This window comes from Bos taurus, chromosome 13 (assembly GCF_002263795.3).
Source record: "Bos taurus isolate L1 Dominette 01449 registration number 42190680 breed Hereford chromosome 13, ARS-UCD2.0, whole genome shotgun sequence".
Classification (NCBI taxonomy): Eukaryota; Metazoa; Chordata; class Mammalia; order Artiodactyla; family Bovidae; genus Bos; species Bos taurus.
Window position 1 is genome coordinate 10,833,260 of NC_037340.1, and position 22,141 is coordinate 10,855,400.

The 22,141-nt window shown below is 39.7% G+C and overlaps 2 protein-coding genes across 2 annotated transcripts in view; one reads left to right on the forward strand and one right to left on the reverse strand.

Annotated features, from left to right (window-relative positions):
- Positions 1–22,141, forward strand: part of LOC513969 (ankyrin repeat domain-containing protein 26) — a 79,858-nt gene that overhangs the window by 12,579 nt on the left and 45,138 nt on the right. Inside the window, 2 exon segments of the mRNA XM_059892862.1 lie at positions 12,441–12,501; positions 12,641–12,791. Coding sequence (XP_059748845.1) covers positions 12,441–12,501; positions 12,641–12,791 — 212 coding nt within the window.
- The window catches only part of LOC132346864 (uncharacterized), a 186,561-nt gene continuing 173,182 nt past the window's right edge, over positions 8,763–22,141 (reverse strand). The window contains exon 5 of the mRNA XM_059892864.1: positions 8,763–9,119. The gene's annotated coding sequence lies outside the window, so the exon portion shown is untranslated. The remainder of the gene's footprint in view (positions 9,120–22,141) is intronic.

Genomic DNA, 22,141 nt, shown 5'->3' on the forward strand with positions numbered 1-22,141 from the left:
CAAGTCAGAGGTGAATGATACAGACGAAAATGATGGGCTTTAGATTCAGGCTAGGTTCAGTTCCTAGGTTTCCTACCGATTAGGGCTATCATCAGCAAATAAGTTTCCTGATACACAAGGCAAATAGTAATGCGTATTTCAAAGGTGCCTCTGTGTAGGAAAGATTTTATATATAGTATTTCATTTTTAGTGCCTAGCACATGCTTCTCCACATCATTAACTGCCACCATGACTATTTTTATTCCCATTAATATCAATATTTTTGATTTAAACCTGCAAGTAGCCTTTCCTTAACCCACCCTCTAGCTGACGTTGAAGCCGAATATATCAGACTAAGGAGGAAATGGGGAATTTATCCCTTAAATAGTCACCTGCCTCAGATAAGTGACCTCAGGATCATTTCTTGTCCATCAAGGACTTTATTATTATTTTTAAAAAAACATTTATTTACTTGGTTGCATGGGGTCCTAGTTGTGGGAACTCTTAGTTGCAGCATATGAGATCAAGTTCCCTGACCTAGGCCCCCTGCATGGGGAACCTGGAGTCTTATCCACTGGCCCACCAGGGAAGTCCCCATCAGGGACTTTTGAAATAGTAAGTGCTGCTGCCTGGCATCCCAGTGGGACAGGAGGCTTCTTTTCCGTCCCTTCATTTTAGCCTTGGAGGTAGTTTGCAAAGATGAACACTTGAGCCTGTAAATGGTCAGTCCTTCATGGAAGGGCAAGGCGTTCACTTGGTGAAGCATATCAAATTAACTGTGTAAGTAAGTCAACTCAGCTTCCTGAGGCTGAAGTCATCTCCCTGTTGTTTTAGAACAGCCCTCATGCTTGCTGTCAAGTATGAATCACCAGATGTCGTCAGACTTCTTCTTCAGCAAGGTGCTGACATCTTTTCTCAAGATGTTTTTGGATGGACTGCAGAAGCATATGCTGTTATTAGTGGTTTTGATATGTAAGTGTTCACATTAAAATGCCAGTTCTCACTAAACTGCAGCCAAAAATAATTTTAACTGTTACTTGCTACGTGACCAGTGAGAGTTCCAGTTTGGTGCAGGCAGTTTGGAGAAAGGTGGTGAGATGTTCCCCCTCAAGAGCTGAAAGCCAAGCAAAGGCCAGTGAGTTACTCTTGGCTGTGGGCTCAGGGTGCTTTATCTCAGGACATGTAGACCTTGCTCCTTAGAAAGGTTGACATTAGCCATTTCATTCCAAGTGTGACCTCTCGGTATGGCGTATGAACAGTGTCACAGTTGTGATATTTCTAACTAGTTCTTTGGGTCTTGAAATATTTAGTTCAGCAGCAAATCCTGTTTTCCCTTGAGGACTTGCTTGAATTTTCCAAGAACCCGGCGGATTCCCTAAAATCAACGAGACAGTCCTCTTCCACAAGTCATTTGAGGGGAGAAAACAGTTCCTTCTCACCATTCTGTTGCTTGCATTGATTCTACTGCTGCAGCACTGCTGCTACAGCTGGTCTTGACAGGGTCTGCTTGGCAGCTGGATCTGGAGTCTGGATTGGCTCTATAAAGACCTTTAATAAAATCATTTTAAAAGGAAAAAAAAAAAAACCTCATCCTGCAGTGGGCTCATGATTGACCTTTGCTCCCAGGCCACCCCTCGGGGTCCAGGTTCCCCAGCCTTTAAGATGATGCACAGGTCGACTTCAGAGTGAGAGCTCCTTTGTTCTCATATGTATGTTTGTCACTCAGTCTCTGTTGCAAACAAAGCACCAGCACCCAGTTTGGGCAGCTGGGCCGCCTAGCTTACCCCCTCAGTCAGAGACCCTATGTGGAGCCCATGTGTAGGCTAGATCTTCACGATGAGGTGCCCTTGAGGCTCTTATTTATCTTTTCTGCTAGCAGATGTCAGTGGGGACCATTTTAGGCTGTCAGAGAGGGTCAAGTGCTCCTGCAGGGATTGAGCAGACTTCCCTTTCTCCTTTGTATCTAGACTTGAACCTCAAGGCGGCTTTCTGTCCTGTGGGGGCACCTTTTCTTAGGTCACAGGTTCCCTGTCATCCTTCCCAGAGTAGTGGGTGCCAGCTTGCCTGAGATTCCCTAATTATGCTTGGCCCCTCATGGGATCTGTTTCCTGTAATAATGAAAATCTTCCAACAGATTTCTGTCTGCCTCCACTTTAAATGTTTTCAGAATCTGCCCCATACGGAATCCATTCAGCAGAAATCCCTAAATCTCAACTAAGATAGTTGAAATTCAGAGAGGTAAGCCCTGTCTAGAACTTGCCAGTACCCACTGTAAGAGTAGGGATATGTCTTCCAAATGAATTGGAGAGGGACATGGAGATTAAAAACCACTGGCAGAAAGATCTGCTGGTTCAAAGTTTGAGTAGGTAGAGAAGGAAGAGTAGTGGTCCAGGCCAGGTCTTGATTGTGATTAGTTTTCTGCTCTTGGTGTAATTAGCTGCAATAATGGGGGATCATTATGTTCTCTCATGTAGAGAATTCATATGTTATAAATAAATTTAGGTACACATTATATAAGAGCTGATATTCCCTAAATTACAAACCACAAAAAACAGCTAAGCACCAGAATTAATAACAATTTCATGCAACACTTGAATGTTAAATGTATGAAAAAGCACACATTGGGATTTACTTGGAATTTCAAAGTAGTTACAGCAATAAAGTTGAAGATGAAATTATTCCACTCTTTGTTTCTGCAAGCATTTTGGGGGTATATTATCTCATTACATCCTATTAACCCTCTTGTGAAATAAGGTAGTACTATCCCAGTTGTGTAGAGGAAGACTTTGAACTGAAGAGAAACAACACCTCCAGGAACAAAGAGCAGTTGGTTATAGAGCTAGGATTTGCAAGCTCGAGAGATTTTTTGTATGCCAAGCCAAATCTAGTTAATTATTGGAGCTGTACTGCCCTGAGTTCATGACTACTTCATCTTCCTTTTCTTTCTCCTTTCAGTTCAGTTCAGTTGCTCAGTTGTGTTCGACTCTTTGGGACCCCATGAACCACAGCATCCCAGGCCTCCCTGTCCATCACCAACTCCCAGAGTTTACCCAAAATCATGTCCAGTGAGTTGGTGATGCCATCCAACCATCTCATCCTCTGTTGTCCCCTTCTCCTCCTGCCTTCAATCTTTCCCAACATCAGGGTCTTTTCAAATGAGTCCGCTCTTTGTATCAGATGGCCAAAATGTTGGAGTTTCAGCTTCAACATCAGTCCTTCCAATGAAGACCCAGGACTGATTTCCTTTAGGATGGACTGGTTGGATCTCCTTGCAGTCCAAGGGACTCTCAAAAGTCTTTTCCAACACCGCAGTCCAAAAGCATCACGTCTTCTGCGCTCAGCTTTCTTTATAGTACAACTCTCACATCCCTACATGACTACTGGAAAAAACATAACCTTGACTAGACAGACCTATGTTGAGAAAGTAATGTCTCTGCTTTTTAATATGCTAAGTTGGTCTAACTTTCTTTCCAAGGAGTAAGCGTCTTTTAATTTCTTGGCTGCAAACACCATCTGGAGTGATTTTGGAGCCCCCAAAACTAAGTCAGTTGCTGTTTCCCCATCTATTAGCCATGAAATGATGGGACCGGATGCCATGGTCTTAGTTTTCTGAATGTTGAGCTTTAAGCCAACTTTTTCACTCTCTTCTTTCACTTTCATCAAGAGGTTTTTTAGTTCTTTTTCACTTTCTGCCATAAGGACGGTGTCATCTGCATATCTGAGGTTATTGATATTTCTCCCGGCAATCTTGATTCCAGCTTGTGCTTCATCCAGCCCAGTGTTTCTCATAATGTACTGTGCATATAAGTTAAATAAGCAGGGTGAAAATAGACCTTTACTTTCTCCTTTACTACATGCTAAATAAAAGTTTATAGAACTTAGAAACTTGAAATGTATGTGACAGTTGAAGTTTTGATATTATCTCTGACATTATCTGAAATAATCTAAGAATTTGATAGTTGTTTTTCATATCAGTGTTAAAATATTATTTATTGCATTTTTAATACATAGCTTTAAGCAACTGATTTCTGAATATAAAGAAAAGAGATCTAAAACTTCTCCTGAAAATAGCAACCCAGGTAAGTCATCTGATACTGAATTACTCTCAGTGATTCTACCATAGATAAAGTAGGAATGAGGAAGTTTCAATAATGAAAGAACTATGAAAAAATTAGGGTAAATTGCATGTGTATTTTATTTTTTTAATTAATTTCTTTATACTCTAGTGTTCAGAATTCTTTAAGAAGTTAATTGTAGGTGATTTAACATCAAAGACAGTATTGTCTGAGAAGAAATCCATCTCTGTAATATGGCCCCTAAAGTCCTGTATTAGATCTTTGTGTAAATCAGAAAAAAAGTTTTAAGTGAGTATGATGTATATTTCATCTATAGTCACAGTACAGCAGATTGGACATCTTATTAAAGTGAACTTTCATTTTTAGAAATGATTTGCATTTAGTGAATGGATAGTTAGTAGTCACTGTGTAGTGATTAGTCTCACTAAAATAGTTCCCATCATTAAAACTGGGAACTTGAATTATTCCTTCCTGAAAGGATAAGAAATGATAAACAATAACTGCAAAGCTGAGCCAGTGTGCAGCATAGTAGTGAGAGATTATTTCTGAAAGATACCTACCAATTGTACAGAAGGCAGGAAAGCATTGCCTGGTTGAGAACCAGTTATTTTGCCTATTGCACCAAGCAGGTCTAGATTACCAACTTCATTCCTTACAGATCCAGAGAGAGTGAGATAGGTTGACTTCATTCAGTTCAGTTCAGTTCAGTCACTCAGTTGTGTCCGACTCTGCGACCCCATGAATCGCAGCACACCAGGCCTCCCTGTCCATCACCAACTCCTGGAGTTGACTTCATCACCAAGTCCCGGAATGACTTCATTAGGATCAGATATTTTCTTTTGTGTGTTGGACAATAGTCATGAGAGTATAGTTTTGTAAGAACAAGATGTTCTCTTGCCATCAGTTAAAAGATTATCATAATAAATATTCAAATAGAACAACTTGGGACTCTTCAGGTTCTAATAAAAGCACAAAAATACTTTGCATTAACAAAAAAAACATTAGGTCTAGCACATTGTACAGGGTATCCAAGGATAAGTTTAACTGAGTAGACCTCTATCTAATCAAAGGGGGCTTCTCAGGTGGCTCAGGTAGTAAAGAACCTGCCAATGCAGGAGATACGGTTTGATCCCTGTGTCAGGAAGATCCCCTGGAGAAGAAAATGGCAACCCACTCCAGTACTCTTGCCTGGGAAATCCCATGGACAGAAGAGCCTGGTGAGCTGTAGTCCATGGGGTCACAAGAGTCAGACACGATTTGGTGACTGAACAGCAAAAACATCTATCAAAGAACTGTAGGTTGGTTTATTACACTAGTCAGAGGAGACACAGAGATGACAGTGTCTTGGTCTTCAATAGACTCAGAATAGAGTTTTCTCCGGTTAATTTCTGTATTTTTCTAAACACAATTTTCAAAGAAAACATGCTTATTTTTTGTTTGTTCACTAAACTGATAACTTTCAAAAGACTGATAGTCTTTTGTGTACTAAGCATTTTTTGATGTCACAGGGTGCAAACATTTAAAAAATCATTGCCCCTGCTCTCCTTGCTCAAGCTTGCAGTGCTCCTCTGGAGTTACTGCATGTGAGTCATCCCTCCAGCTTCAGATCATGACGACCCCTGGGAAATGTTATCCAGTAACACCAGAATCCGTGGCTCCCTCCATCCTTCCCTCCCTCACCTTGTTCTTCAGCTTAGGATGTGATGATGTATGCCTTCCAGGCTGAAAAGGCATGATTTCTATAAACATTTGCCTTATAATGGGAAGGATTGATATAATGATATCCCTCACTAGTACACAGCACTCTTTGGACCATCCTGCTCTGTGTGGTCCAGATACTCTTGAGCAATGGAAGGAGATAGTCTCAGATCAGATCATATCAGATCAGTCGCTCAGTCGTGTCCGACTCTTTGTGACCCCATGAATCGCAGCACGCCAGGCCTCCCTGTCCATCACCAACTCCCGGAGCTCACTCAGACTCATGTCCATTGAGTCAGTGATGCCATCCAGCCGTCTCATCCTCTGTCGTCCCCTTCTCCTCCTGCCCCCAATCCCTCCCAGCATCAGAGTCTTTTCCAATGAGTCAACTCTTCGCATGAGGTGGCCAAAGTACTGGAGTTTCAGCTTCAGCATCATTCCTTCCAAAGAAATCCCAGGGCTGATCTCCTTCAGAATGGACTGGTTGGATCTCCTTGCAGTCCAAGGGACTCTCAAGAGTCTTCTCCAATACCACAGTTCAAAAGCATCAATTCTTCGGCGCTCAGCTTTCTTCACAATCCAACTTTCACATCCATACATGACCACGGGTAAAACCATAACCTTGACTAGACAAACCTTTGTTGGCAAAGTAATGTCTCTGCTTTTGAATATGCTATCTAGGTTGGTCATAACTTTCCTTCCAAGGAGTAAGCATCTTTTAATTCCATGGCTGCAGTCACCATCTGCAGTGATTTTGGAGCTCAGAAAAATAAAGTCTGACACTGTTTCCAGTGTTTCCGCATCTATTTCCCATGAAGTGATGGGACCGGATGCCATGATCTTCGTTTTCTGAATGTTGAGCTTTAAGCCAACTTTTTCACTCTCCACTTTCACTTTCATCAAGAGGCTTTTGAGCTCCTCTTCACTTTCTGCCATAAGGGTGGTGTCATCTGCATATCTGAGGCTATTGATATTTCTTCTGGCCATCTTGATTCTAGCTTGTGTTTCTTCCAGTCCAGCATTTCTCATGATGTACTCTGCATATAAGTTAAATAAACAGGGTGACAATATACAGCCTTGACGTACTCCTTTTCCTATTTGGAACCAGTCTGTTGTTCCATGTCCAGTTCTAACTGTTGCTTCCTGACCTGCATACATATTTCTCAAGAGGCAGATCAGGTGGTCTGGTATTCCCATTTCTTTCAGAATTTTCCACAGTTTATTGTGATCCACACAGTCAAAGGCTTTGGCATAATCAATAAAGCAGAAATAGATGTTTGCTTTTTCGATGATCCAGTGGATGTTGGCAATTTGATCTCTGGTTCCTCTGCCTTTTCTAAAACCAGCTTGAACATCAGGAGGTTCACGGTTCACATATTGCTGAAGCCTGGCTTGGAGAATTTTGAGCATTACTTTACTAGCGTGTGAGATGAGTGCAATTGTGCGGTAGTTTGAGCATTCTTTGGCATTGCCTTTCTTTGGGATTGGAATGAAAACTGACCTTTTCCAGTCCTGTGGCCACTGCTGAGTTTTCCAAATTTGCTGGCATATTGAGTGCAGCAGTTTCACAGCATCATCAAGAGATTCTTTTAAAACATGTTAGTATATATATATATACACACACACAGACACACAGAAGCTGAACTTTTTAAACAAGTTCCATATATATATACACTATATACATATATATATAGTTCCCTATATATATATATAGAACTTTTTTAAAAGTTCAGCTTCTATGTACCCTACTTCATGCTCACCAGTACAAGTCTAGTCCCCATTCTCATCACTGAATTGAGCCCCTTTACCCGTTGGCCTCCCCCAACTGCCTTTCAAGAGATTTTCCTTTCTAAACCTGGAATCACTACATCTTTCATACTTCTCTTGCCTTGGGAAAGAGGGCCAGGAAGAGAAAACTTCTGTTTCCAATATTTTACCATGCTCTGAAGTTCAGTGCCTTTGACCAAGCTTCCTTGTGATAGGGCGTTTTCACTGTGAACTGAAGAGCCAGAGAAGTTGTCATGTCCCAGCAAGACACCTATAGTCTCTGTTCAGTGCTCCAGGCAATAGAAATCCAGAAACACTGTGCTGTTTAAGCATGCTATTGTCAGCTTATAGTACTGATTGTATTGATGGTGTAGTATCATTTTCTCTCAGTCTCCTGGAGTTTGGTTAGGATTATGGTCATTGTAAACAGCAGTTCTTTTCTTTGTTGTTTTGCTTTGCATTTGATGACTATAAAGGGGAGGAGTGGCTCTTAGGCATTAGTGGCCTACGAGTATAGTACAACCACTGTCTCCTTCCTCTAGTGTGGCTTCCAGGTGTGGTTTGAAAGGAATACTTTTAAACAAAGCCTCAGTCTTGAGGTTTTATTATTCCGTATTTTACTTCCGTTGATTTAAAATGTATCTTGCTTTCTTCTTTAATAGTGGGTGAGAGTTCTGAAGAGCACTCTTCAAGGAGGTATGATTTTATGGATGTTTTAAATTATATGTTTAACTAAGGGAACATGGAGAAGAGAAACTAATGTTTGTTGAGTGTTCTACTCTGGGTTAGACAATGCATTACATGCTTAACATTTATGACCTCATAGAGTCATCACAGCAGCTTTGTAAAGTAGCTGTGTCCTACTTTTACTTAATTAGGCAACTGTGGTTTCAGGAGGTTAATGAATCGACCCTGTTTAAAATGAGTTGACCTGTGATTTGACAATTGGCCTTCCTGGCTCCCATGTCCACTCCCATGGCCCTCAGCAGAGACTGAGAAGTACCCATGGAGCATATAAGTTAAAGATATAAATTAGTTCTTTGACTTGTGTACATTTTAAGTTTGACATTGTGGGGAAACTCCCTGTACTCCCTCTTAGAAGTGTACTCACTTCTTAGAGAATTGGTGCCGTCTCAGTAAGTGGTATCCCTGCTGACGGACCAAGACTCCCCTCTTGGACGGACTCAGATTCGTCTCTGAACCTTGAACAGACAACGGAGAAGGGAAAGCCTATTCTTCTGCTTTGCTTTAAGTCATCAGGTTTATTCCAGTTTGGGCAAACAAGAATTATTTCAATCCATCAATGGGATTTTCAGTTCAGCTATTAGAACTTTTGGTGAAAACAAATTATTTTTAGGCTCTGCCGATGCATTGGCTGTCACTCTCTGTTATGGAAACTAAGAATGAGTGTTAACTAGATATTTCATAGGTTGGGACAGATGAACGCAGAAATAGGTAACAAAAACTTTTTTGGAGACTTCCCTGGGGGTGCAGTGGTTAAGACGGTTAGTAAGACATCTTCCAATGTAGGCAGTGTGGGTTCGATGCTCGGTCAGAGAAGCTAAGATCTCACATAACCCGGGGTCAGACAGCCAAAACCTAAAATAGAAGCCCCATTGGAACTAATTTAGTAAAGACTTTAAAAGCGGTCCACATCAAGAAATCTTTTAAAAAATTACAAAAAAAAAAGCTGTTTTAAAACAGGCCAAATTTTATTCATGTCAAGAAAGTTCATTTAATATAGACATTTAATAGACAAACTTTCACTTGTTTTTTTTTTTTTTTCTTTTGTTCAAGGACATGAGCTCACTCATTTTTATTGTATGTTTTTGCTTTAAAGGTTTCCCAACAAACCTGGCGTTGATTTAGGGCCTACATCAAATGATGAAGTCTTAGGTTTTAAAACTAAGGTAAAGTGTTCTGTTGTGAAATTCGTTTTCCTGCTCTGAAATTAGTTTCACGTAGTATTTACTCTTATGATTAGACGGTGGAAGTGACAAATAGATTCAAGGGATTACATCTGAAAAACAGAGTGCCTGAAGAACTATGGATGGAGATTCATGACATTGTACAAGAGGCAGTTATCAAAACCATCCCCAAGAAAAAGAAAAGCAAAAAGGCAAAATGGTTGTCTGAGGAGGCCTTCCAAATAGCTGAGAAAAGAAGAGAAGCAAAAGGCAAAAGAGAAATCGAAAGATATACCCATTTGAATGCAGAGTTCCAAAGAATAGCAAAGAGAGATAAGAAAGCCTTTCTCAATGATGAATGCAAAGAAATGGAGGAAACAATAGAATGGGAAAGGCTAGAGATCTCTTCAAGAAAATTAGAGATACCATGGGAACATTTCATGTAAAAATGGACACCATAAAGGACGAAGAGAAGCAGAAGATATTAAGATGAGGTGGCAAGAATACACAGAACTCTACAAAAAAGATTTTTATGACCCAGATAATCAGGATGGTGTGATTACTCACCTAGAGCCAAACATCCTGGAATGCGAAGTGATAGTGGAGGTGATGGAATTGCAGTTGAGCTATTTCAAATCCTCAAAGATGATGCTGTGAAAGTGCTGCACTCAATATGCCAGCAAATCTGGAAAACTCACCAGTGGCCACAGGACTGGAAAAGGTCAGCTTTCCTTCCTATCCCAAAGAAAGGCAATCCAAAGAATGTTCAAACTACTACATAATGGCACACATCTCACATGCTAGCAAAGTAATGCTCAAAAGCCAGGCTTCAAGAGTACATGAACCATGAACTTCAGATGTTCAAGCTGGATTTAGAAAAGGCAGAGGAACCAGAGATCAAATTGTCAACATCCTCTGGATCATAAAAAAAGCAAGTGAGTTCCAGAAATGCATCTACTTCTGTTTTCTTGACTGTGCTAAACCATTCGACTCTGTGGATCACAAAAAAGTGTAGAAAATTCTTCAAGAGATGGGAATACCAGATCATCTGAGTTGCCTCCAGAGAAATCTGTATACAGGACAAGAAGCAACAGTTAGTACTGGATATGGAACAATAGACTGGTTCCAAATCAGGAAAGGAGTACATTAAGGATGTAAATTATCCCCCTGCTTATTTAACTTATATGCAGAGTACATCATGTGAAATGCTGGGCTGGATGAAGCAGAAGCTGGAATCAAGATAGCTAGAAGAAATATCAATAACGTCAGATACTCAGATGACACCACCATGATGGCAGAAATTGAAGAAGAACTAAAGAGCCTCTTGATGAAAGTGAAAGAGGAGAGTGAAAAAGTTGACTTACAACTCAACATTCAGAAAACGAAGATCATGGCATCTGGTCCCATCACTTCATGGCAAATAGATAGGGAAAGAATGGAAACAGTGACAGACTTCTTTTTGGGGGCTTCAAAATCATTGCAGATGGTGACTACAACCATGAAATTAAAAGACGCTTGCTCCTTGGATGAAAAGCTATGAGCAACCTAGACAGCAGATTGAAAAGCAGAGACATTACTTTGCCAGCAAAGTTCTGTCTAGTCTAAGCTATGGTTTTTCTAGTAGTCATGTATGGATGTGAGAGTTGGACTATAAAGCAGGCTAAGTGCCAAAGAATTCATGCTTTTGAACTATGGTGTTGGAGAAGACTCTTGAGAGTCCCTTGGACTGCAAAGAGATCCAATCAGTACATTATAAAGGAAATCAGTCCTGAATATTCATTGAAAGGACTGATGGTGAAGTTTGGTCATCTGATGCGAAGAACTGACTCATTGGAAAATACCAATTCTGGGAAAGTTTGAAGGCGGAAGGAGATGGGGATGACAGAGGATGAGATGGTTGGATGGCATCACCGACTCAATGGACAAGAGTTTGTAAAACCTCTGGGAGTTGGTGATGAACAGGGAAGCCTGGTGTGCTGCAGTCCATAGGATTGCAAAGAGTCACACCACTGAGCAACTGAACTGAGCTGAACTGATGTTGATATTTTCATAAAATTTGAAGAACAGTGTAGATGCATAAAATATATTAATAAAATCATATGAAACAGAAGCTTTGCTCATAGTATATCCTTAAGAATACTGATATGGTACTGATCTATTGTATATACATTCTAAATATATGTGTTTCTCCACATACCTTATTGTACTATTTTTTTTCCGTAAAGTTTGTTCTTGACTAGAAATGTCTCACTTTTTCCTTTCTTCTTCCTCCTCTACCTTTTTTAAATTTTTAAAAAATATTTACTGTTAACCTAATTTTTCCTTGCAGAACACATTTCTTCAATGTCTGTTCTTTCAGTCCATCTCTCTCTGCCTCTATTGTGAACATGTTTGCTTATGGCTTTCTATTTAGAGTGTGGCTTTCATTCATGATCATTGTCCTTACGGGTTTAACCTTGTTTTTTCCCTGTTTCATAGAAGTAGCTGATTTTTTTCGCTGTTTCATAGGTCTCTAGCTGTTTGACAAACAGAATAGAAGTAGCTTATCCTGTTTGCAGTTCTAGCCCATCTAAATAAGGTTCTGTTAAAACCTAAACTTTCATATTACCCTTCACAAGTGATAATCCATGTATATATTAATCATGGAAGCAAATTTCAAAATATAGCAATTAATTTAAATGTCTTAGTTTTTCAATAGTGCTCTAAACTACCGAGGATAAATTATTACTCTAGAACATTTTGGTAGAGAAAGTAATCTAGTGGGTGTCCTAGTATTTGTATAGCAGTCAATTAGGGGTAAGGAGAGGAAGATCTGGTGCTTCTGATGTCATCTGTCATAATCCTTTCCCCATGAGCAGGTCAGTCAGTGACAGAACTGTGATTTGAATCCACCTCTGAATGACTCCAGAGCCTATGCTCTTTGTGTTAGATCATAGAGAAATGGGGGATGTTATAATTCTTTTATTCAGGTTGATACTTGTTATATTCTTCAAGCTCTTATTTTCTTCTCCAGCATGTCCTGAAATCAAAGTTAATGAAGTTAATGAAGCCTTCTCAGCTATCCAAGAGAAACAGTAAGTTATTTGAAGACTGTCCTCCTGGTGTTATTCCTTGATTTGAAATGACACATGTTCTCATGTACTCTCTCCTGTTTTCACTGTATTAGAAGCAAAATGTGGTATTTTGAGACCAGAGGGTACAACTTTCTCTCAGGACAATAATTCTGGTAGTAATGTTGAAGATGTGGTTGAAACATTTCCCAAACCATCACCCTGGTTTGAGGGCATCTGTCGTCCTGCCTTCCCATCGCCTGAGCCTGTTTCCAAAACTTCTCAAGTCTGTAGCAGGCCTTGGTCATACAAAGGTAAGTTGTTCTGTTTGTAACTCTTCTTGCCCTGTATTTGTTCACATACCATTCCCCTGATCCTTATGATGACAAAAAGGATCCCACCACAGAAATAGAAGCCCTCAAAGTCACGATACAAAAGGTGTGATAATAAGAGGCATACAAGTGCAGGATTCAGATTTATAAATACTGGCATACGAAGTATGCTGTTATGAAAGAAAAGAATTACAAAGCACTGAGGAGTGAACTCCGGGGGTTGGTTATGGACAGGGAGGCCTGGTGTGCTGCAATTCATGGGGTCGCAAAGAGTCAGACACGACTGAGCGACTGAACTGAACTGAATTGAGGAAAAACAACTAGATGAATATGAAGATGGGGAGGAGGATGAAGAGGAAGAATTCCTTTAAGAAGGACAAGATGAATATAAGATGGAATGAGAGTGAAGATGAGACAGGTATTATACAAACACAACAGAAATAGTGGGGGTCAGTCAGACCAGGAACTCTATATTATAAATATGTGAGAAATTATTTCAAATTTAACTTAAGAAGAGAAAGTGAGGTTGTAAAAAAACAATGCTCATACTCTTTTGAATGACACATAGAATGACATTCTTATGAAGAACTAAAAAAAATGTGTTCCTTATTTTTTTTTTTTTGGTGGTTGGTTTTCGAGGTTGGTGGTTGTTCTTGTTTTTTGTTGAATTGAAATGTAGTCAGTTTAAAATACTGTGTAAGTTTCAGGTGTACAGCAATGTGATTTGTTTATACTTGTGTATGTATATATATATTTTTTGAATATAGTTCCCTCTGGAAGTTCATTTAAATTTGAAGTGATTTCTCTTTTTAAAAAAATTCTCACTTTGAAATTAATGAAGCGAGTCTTCTATTTAACCTAGCAAAACTTTCGTTTAGAGACAATTCAAGATGAGCCCTGTTTTAGGCCTTTGGAGACGTATTGTGAATTAAGAATTTTGGGCCCTTCTGTTTATTGTGGTTTCTAACTTCAGTTCGGTTCAGTCGCTCAGTCGTGTCCGACGCTAGATACTTAATGTACTTATCTAATTTATCTTACTGTTTGCTATAACCTTGGTGGGTGTTTTAGATCTTTCTGAAAATAAAGAGGAAATACATAAGCATTTAATCTATTCTTTTTACTAAAATTATAATTTATAATTTTATAAATGAGATTCTTAATCTCTCTTCATTAAGTGAGAAAATTTTCAGCTGCAACAGTCTGAAAGAAGAAATGTAGAAGTGTATTTTTTCCTCTGGAGAGATTCTGATTTCTTTTTTCTGAATGTCAGCAAATAATGGGTAATTGCATACATTAAATGAACGAAATCATGATTTATGCTTTTTTCTTATATAGACTACGTATTATTATAAAGTCATAAGGAAAGAAAAATTAGCACCAGAGTTTATAAAATTATCTGTGGAAGATATTTTTTCTTTAAAAAATATCTCTAGCAACATGTACATTCCACATTATTTTTATTTCTTTATTTTTATTTTAATTGGAGGCTAATTACAATATTGTAGTGGTTTTGCCATACAGTGACATGAATCAGCCACGGATGTACATGTGTTCCCCATCCTGAACTCCCCTCCCACCTCCCTCTCCATCCCATCCCTCTGGGTCATCCCAGTGCCCAGCCCTGAGCACCGTGTCTCATGCATCGAACCTGGACTGGCGATCTGTTTCACATATGATAATATACATGTTTCAATGCTATTCTCTCAAGTCATCCCACCCTTGCCTTCTCCCATAGAGTCCAAAAGACTGTTCTTTACATCTGTGTCTCTTTTGCTGTCTCGCATATAGGGTTATCATTACCATCTTTCTGAATTCCATATATATGTGTTAGTATACTGTATTGGTGTTTTTCTTTCTGGCTTAATTCACACTGTATAATAGGCTCCAGTTTCATCCACCTCATTAGAACTGATTCAAATGTATTTTTTTAATGGCTGTGTAATATTCCATTGTGTATATGTACTACAGCTTTCTTATCCATTCGTCTGCTGATGGACATCTAGGTTGCTTCCTTGTCCTGGCTATTATAAACAGTGCTGCGATGAACATCATCAGGGTACACGTGTCTCTTTCACTTCTGGTTTCCTTGGTGTGTATGCCCAGCAGTGGGATTGCTGGGTCGTATGGCAGTTGTATTTACAGTTTTTTAAGGATTTCCACACTCTTCTCCATAGTGGCTGTACTAGTTTGCATTCCCACCAACAACGTAAGAGGGTTCCCTTTCCTCCACACCCTCTCCAGCATTTATTATTTGTAGACTTTTGGATCGCAGCCATTCTGACCAGCAGGAGATGGTACCTCATGGTGGTTTTGATTTGTATTTTCCTGATAATGAGTGATGTTGAGCATCTTTTCATGTGTTTGTTAGCCATCTGTATGTCTTCTTTGGAGAAATGTCTGTTTAGTTCTTTGGCCCATTTTTGATTGGGTCACTTTATTTTTCCGGAATGAGGTGCAGGAGTTGCTTGTATATTTTTGAGATTAATTCTTTGTCAGTTGCTTCATTTGCTATTATTTTCTCCCATTCTGAAGGCTCTCTCTTCACCTTGCTTATAGTTTCCTTCATTGTGCAAAAGCCTTTAAGTTTAATTAGGTCCCATGTGTGTGTTTTTGCTTTTATTTCCATTACTCTGGGAGGTGGGTCATAGAGGACCCTGCTGTGATTTATGTTGGAGAGTGTTTTGCCTATGTTTTCCTCCAGGAGTTTTATAATTTCTGGTCCTTATGTTTAGATCTTTAATCCATTTTGAGTTTATTTTTGTGTATGGTGTTAGAAAGTGTTCCAGTTTCATTCTTTTACAAGTGGTTGACCAGTTTTCCCAGCACCACTTGTTAAAGAGACTGTCTTTTGTCCATCGTATATTCTTGCCTCCTTTGTCATCGATAAGGTGTCCATAGGTGCATGGATTTATATCTGGGCTTTCTATTTTGTTCCATTGATCTATATTTCTGTCTTTGTGCCAGTACCATACTGTCTTGATGACTGTAGCTTTGTAGTATAGCCTGAGGTCAGGCAGGTTGATTCCTCCAGTTCCATTCTTTCACAAGATCGCTTTGGCTATTCGAGGTTTTTTGTATTTCCATACAAATTGTGATATTATTTGTTCTAGTTCTGTGAAAAATACCATTGGTAGCTTGATAGGGACTGCATTGAATCTATAGATTGCTTTGGGTAGTATACTCATTTTCACTATATTGATTCTTCCGATCCATGAACATGGTATATTTCTCCATCTATTAGTGTCCTCTTTGATTTCTTTCACCAGTGTTTTGTAGTTTTCTATATATAGATCTTTTGTTTCTTTAGGTAGGTATATTCTAAGTATTTTATTCTTTTCATTGCAATGGTGAATGGAATTGTTTCCTTAATTTCTCTTTCTGTTTTCTCATTGTTCGTGTATAGGAATGCAAGGGATTTCTGTGTGTTAATTTTATATCCTGCAACTTTACTATATTCATTGATTAGCTCTTGTAATTTTCTGGTGGAGTCTTTAGGGTTTTCTATGTAGAGGATCATGTCATCTGCAAACAATGAGAGTTTTACTTCTTCTTTCCCAATCTGGATTCCTTTTATTTCTTTTTCTGCTCTGATTGCTGTGGCCAAAACGTCCAAAACTATGTTGAATAGTAGTGGTGAAAGTGGGCACCCTTGTCTTGTTCCTGACTTTAGGGGAAATGCTTTCAATTTTTCACCACTGAGGATAATGTTTGCTGTGAGTTTGTCATATATGGCTTTTATTATGTTGAGGTATGTTCCTTCTGTTCCTACTTTCTGGGAAGTTTTTTATCATAAATGGATGTTGAATTTTGTCAAAGGCTTTCTCTGCATCTATCGAGATAATCATATGATTTTTAGCTTTCAATTTGTTAATGTGGTGTATTACATTGATTGATTTGCAGATATTGAAGAATCTTTGCATCCCTGGAATAAAGCCCATTTGGTCATGATGTATGATCTTTTTAATATTTTGTTGGATTCTGTTTGCTAGAATTTTGTTAAGGATCTTTGCATCTATGTTCATCAGTGATATTGGCCTGTAGTTTTCTTTTTTTGTGGCATCTTTGTCAGGTTTTGGTATTAGGGTGATTGTGGCCTCATAGAATGAATTTGGAAGTTTACCTTCCTCTGCAATTTTCTGGAAGAAATTTTTGGTAGAATTCAGCTGTGAAGCCATCTGGTCCTGGGCTTTTGTTTGCTGGAAGATTTCTGAGTACAGTTTCGATTTGCGTGCCTGTGATGGGTCTGTTAAGATTTTCTATTTCTTCCTGGTTCAGTTTTGGAAAGTTATACTTTTCTAAGAATTTGTCCATTTCTTCCACGTTGTCCATTTTTTTGGCATATAGTTGCTGATAGTAGTCTCTTATGATCCTTTGTATTTCTGTGTTGTCTGTTGTGATTTCTCCATTTTCATTTCTAATTTTGTTGATTTGATTTTTCTCCCTTTGTTTCTTGATGAGTCTGGCTAATGGTTTGTCAGTTTTATTTATCTTCTCAAAGAAACAGCTTTTAGCTTTGTTTATTTTTGCTATGGTCTCTTTTGTTTCTTTTGCATTTCTTTCTGCCCTAATTTTTAAGATTTCTTTCCTTCTACGAACCCTGGGGTTCTTCATTTCCTTTTCTAGTTACTTTAGGTATAGAGTTAGGATATGTATTTGACTTTTTTCTTGTTTCTTGCAGTAAGCCTGTATTGCTATGAGCCTTCTCCTTAGCACTGCTTTTACAGTGTCCCATAGGTTTTGAGTTGTTTTTTTCATTTTCCTTCATTTCTATGCATATTTTGATTTCTTCTGTGATTTGTTGGTTATTCAGAAGCATGTTGTTCAGCCTCCATATGTTGGAATTTTTAATAGTTTTTCTCCTGTAATTGACATCTAATCTTAGTGCATTGTGGTCAGAAAAGATGCTTGGAGTGATTTCAATTTTTTTGAATTTACCAAGGCTAGATTTATGGCCCAGGATGTGATCTATCCTGGAGAAGGTTCCATGTGCACTTGAGAAAAAGGTGAAATTCATTGTTTTCGGGTGAAATGTCCTATAGATATCATTTAGGTCTAACTAGTCCATTGTATCATTTAAAATTTGTGTTTCCTTGTTAATTTTCTGTTTTGTTGATCTATCCATAGATGTGAGTGGGATATTAAAGTCTCCCACTATTATTGTGCTATTGTTAATTTCCACTTTCATACTTGTTAGCATTTGCCTTACATATTGTGGTGCTCCTGTGTTGGTGCATATATAATTGTTATATCTTCTTCTTGGATTGATCCATTGGTCATTATGTAGTTCCTTCTTTGTCTCTTTTCACAGCCTTTATTTTAAAGTCTATTTTATCTGATATGAGTATTGCTACTCCTGCTTTCTTTTGGTCTCTATTTGCATTGAATAACTTTTTCTAGCCCTTCAATTTCAGTCTGTATGTGTCCCCTGTTTTGAGGTGGGTCTTTTGTAGACAACATATATAGGGGTCTAGTTTTTGTATCCATTCAGCCAGTCATTGTCTTTTGGTTGGGGCATTCAACCCATTTACATTTAAGTTAATTATTGATAAGTGTGATCCCGTTGCCATTTACTTTGTTGTTTTGGGTTTGAGTTTGTATACCCTGTATGTGTTTCCTGTCTAGAGAAGATCCTTTAGCATTTGTTGAAGAGCTGATTTGATGGTGCTGAATTCTCTCAGCTTTTGCTTGTCTGTAAAGCTTTTGATTTCTCCTTCATATTTGAATGAACTCCTTGCTGGGTACAGTAATCTGGGTTGTAGTTTTTTCTCTTTCATCACTTTAAGTATGTCCTGCCATTCCCTTCTGGCCTGAAGAGTTTCTATCTAAAGATCAGCTGTTATCCATATGGGAATCCTCTTGTGTGTTATTTGTTGTTTTTCTCTTACTGCTTTTAATATGTGTTCTTTGTGTTTGATCTTTGTTAATTTGATGAATATGTGTCTTGGGGTGTTTTGCCTTAGTTTATCCTGTTTGGGGCTCTCTGGTTTTCTTGGACTTGGATGACTATTTCCTTTCCCATTTTAGGGAAGTTTTCAACTATTATCACCTCAAGTATTTTCTCATTGCCTTTCTTATTGTCTTCTTCTTCGGGGGCTCCTCTGATTCGAATGTTGGGGCGTTTAGCATTGTCCCAGAGGTCTCTGAGGTTGTCTCGTTTCTTTTAATTCGTTTTTCTTTTTTCCTCTCTGCTTCATTTATTTCTACCATTCTATCTTCTACATCACTTATCCTATTTTCTGCCTCTGCTATTCTACTGTTGGTTCCCTCCAGAGTGTTTTTGATCTCACTTATTGCATTATTCATTATTGATTGACTCTTTTTTATTTCTTCTAGGTCCTTGTTAAACATTTCTTGCATTTTCTCAATCCTTGTCTCCAGGCTATTTATCTGTAATTCCATTTTGTTTTCAAGATTTTGGATCATTTTTACTGTCATTATTCTGAATTCTTTTTCAAGTAGACTCCCTATCTCCTCCTCTTTTGTTTGGTTTGGTGGGCATTTATCATGTTCCTTTACCTGCTGAGTATTTCTCTGCTTTTTCATCTTGTTTCGATTGCTGTGTTTGGGGTGGCCTTTCAGTATTCTGGCAGTTTGTGGTTCCTCTTTATTGTGGAGGTTCCTCGCTGTGGGTGGGATTGGACGATTTGGCTTGTCAAGGTTTCCTGGTTAGGGAAGCTTGTGTGTTCTGGTGGGTGGAGCTGGATTTCTTCTGTCTGGAGTGCAATGAAGTGTCCAGTAGTGAGTTTTGAGATGTCTATGGGTTTGGTGTGATTTGGGCAGCCTGTATTGAAGTTCAGGGCTATGTTCCTGCGTTGCTGGAGAATTTGCATGGCTTGTCTTGCTCTGGAACTTGTTGGCTCTTGGGTGGTGCTTGGTTTCAGTGCAGGTATGGAGGCTTTTGGATGAGCTCTTATCAATTAATGTTCCCAGGAGTCAGCAGTTCTCTGGTGTTCTCAGGTTTTGGACTTAAGCCTCTTGCCTCTGGTTTTCAGTCTTATTCTTACAGTAGCCTCAAGACTTCTCCACCTATACAGCATCAATGATAAAACATCTAGGTTAATGATGAAAATCTCCTCCACAGTGAGGAACACCCAGAGAGGTTCACAGAGTTACATGGAGAATAGAAGAGGGAGAAGGGAGATAGAGGTGACCAGGAGGAGAAGAGGGGGAATCAAAAGGGGAGAGAGCAAGCTGGCCAGTAATCAGTTCCCTATGTGCTCTCCACAGTCTGGACCCCTTGGAGAGGTTCACGGAGTTACAAAGAGAAGAGAAGAGGGATGAAGGAGACAGAGGTGACCAGGAGGATAAAAGGGTGAATGAAAATGAGACAGACAGATCCAGGCACTAATCAGGTCCCTAAGTGTTCTCCACAGCCTGGAACACACAAAGAGATTCACAGAGTTGGGTAGAGAAAAGAAGGGGGAGGGAGGACATAGAGTCGACCTGGTGGAGACAAAGCAGAGTCAAAAAGGCGAGAGAGTAATCAAGCCAAGAATCACACTCCCAAGTAAAAGTGGGTACTGAAGATTGGGTTCTTAAAGGTACAAACTTGATAACAAATACCAAAAAGCAAAGATTAAAAATCTAGAGTAGAGGTTAGACTCTGAAAAATACAACATTAAAAAACCAAAACAAAGTCACAAAAATTATAAAAAATATATATATATATATATATGAAGTTTGCTTTAAAAATAGGGTCTTTTTTTTTATTTTGCAAGGTTATAGTAGGTTATAAAAATGAAAATTAAAGGAGTAATGTCAGGGGACATTCAGCTTTAAGGGATCCAATATGTTATTCTTTTCTTTTGTGTGCCATTTCTCAAGGATTCTGTATTCCTCATCAGGTGCTGCAGGAACGAGCAGAGCTGCACGCAGTTCCTGGGACTGAGATCCTGAGAAAGGGCACCTGCTTGGTCCTTTCAGTGACTCCCTCCAGTGACCTCACTGAAATGTGATCTGCTCAGTTATGCCCCTCTCACTCAGGACATGCAATTCTTTCTGGCCCTTCGAATATTGTTATTTGCTTGGCTTTGTTTTTGCTTTTTTTTTTTTTTTACTGCCTAAAGCTGCCTTGGATGAAGATATATAAACATGCTTTTTTGCAAAGAAAGCACCTTTGTTTCACTTGAGACTTGGGTCCCTTGCATCCTTCTTCTTGTCGACTCCAGGCCCCAGGTCCCGGTCTACAAAGACCATGACAGAGTAATAGAGGACTTTAAAATAAAATTTAAATATTTATATAATGATAATAATATAAATATATTTAGGAATTTCTCTGGAGCTGTTGTGGGCGGTGTGGGGTCAGTTCAGTTCCAGATAATTATGTGATCTGGCTTATACTTCTCAAGATCTATAGGCCCCTTCCAATGTAGTCGCTGCTAACTACAGGGTTTTAATCTGTTGCACCTGTCACTTCCAAAGCAGTTCCCTCTGTTTATTTTAGCTTCTTCCGTTGGTGTTCTCTTCAGTGTCTAATTTCTGTCCTGACACAAGGGAGCGAAGGTGGTTACTTATTTAGGCTCACTTGTGCAGTACTGCTGTGGGGACAGAGGAACACTGCAAACAAATATCACTGGCATGTGTGGGGAGTGCTTGCAGTGTCTCGGCCACACTGGCTTTGCCCTTGCTCATGGCACATGTACTTTCCCAGTCTACACTTCTCAGGCTCTAGGTTGCTCTGCCGGGGAACTATCTGAGGCGGGCCCTGGGTTGTGTGCACTTCCGCGTCTAAGCTGCTCAGGTTCAGGTTCTCAGGTAGTCCACAAAGGGGCAGACTCGGTTGGGCCTGCATTTTGTGCCCTTCCCAGGTCCGAGCAGCTCAGGCGACCAGGTGCTTGGCGAGCGGTCTCCCCAGGTGGGGAGTGCATCTTATCACGTCCCCGGTCCAGCCGCTCGGTTTCCTGGGTGGCAGCAGGCGCACCCGTTTCCACCGTGTCGTATGCCTCTTCTGGGGAGCTGATCTCTGGCTGTGACCCTCCCGGCAGAAGTCAACCATCCAGAATCCCAAGGGGTTTTGGTTAGTGACTGGGTGCCTGCTTGCAGCTTGGTAGAGGATGCCTCTCTGGGGCCGAGTTTGCCTCTTTCCAGCTCTGGGTGCCCCTCTCCTGCCTCCCTGTCTCCAGTGGGAGATGGGCCGATCCGCAGCTGGCTAGCTCTCCTCTGGTATTTGCTCAGTCCTTTGTTTTCTGAGTGGGCCTGGCAGTGCCTTAGGTTAGGGCTTTTCAAAGGATAGTTCTCTCTCTCTCTCTCTTTTTTTTTCTCTCTCTCTCTCTGGCTATCCCACAGTTTGGGTTGCTTTCTCATGTTAATTCCCTCAGATTGCCCCCTCAGAG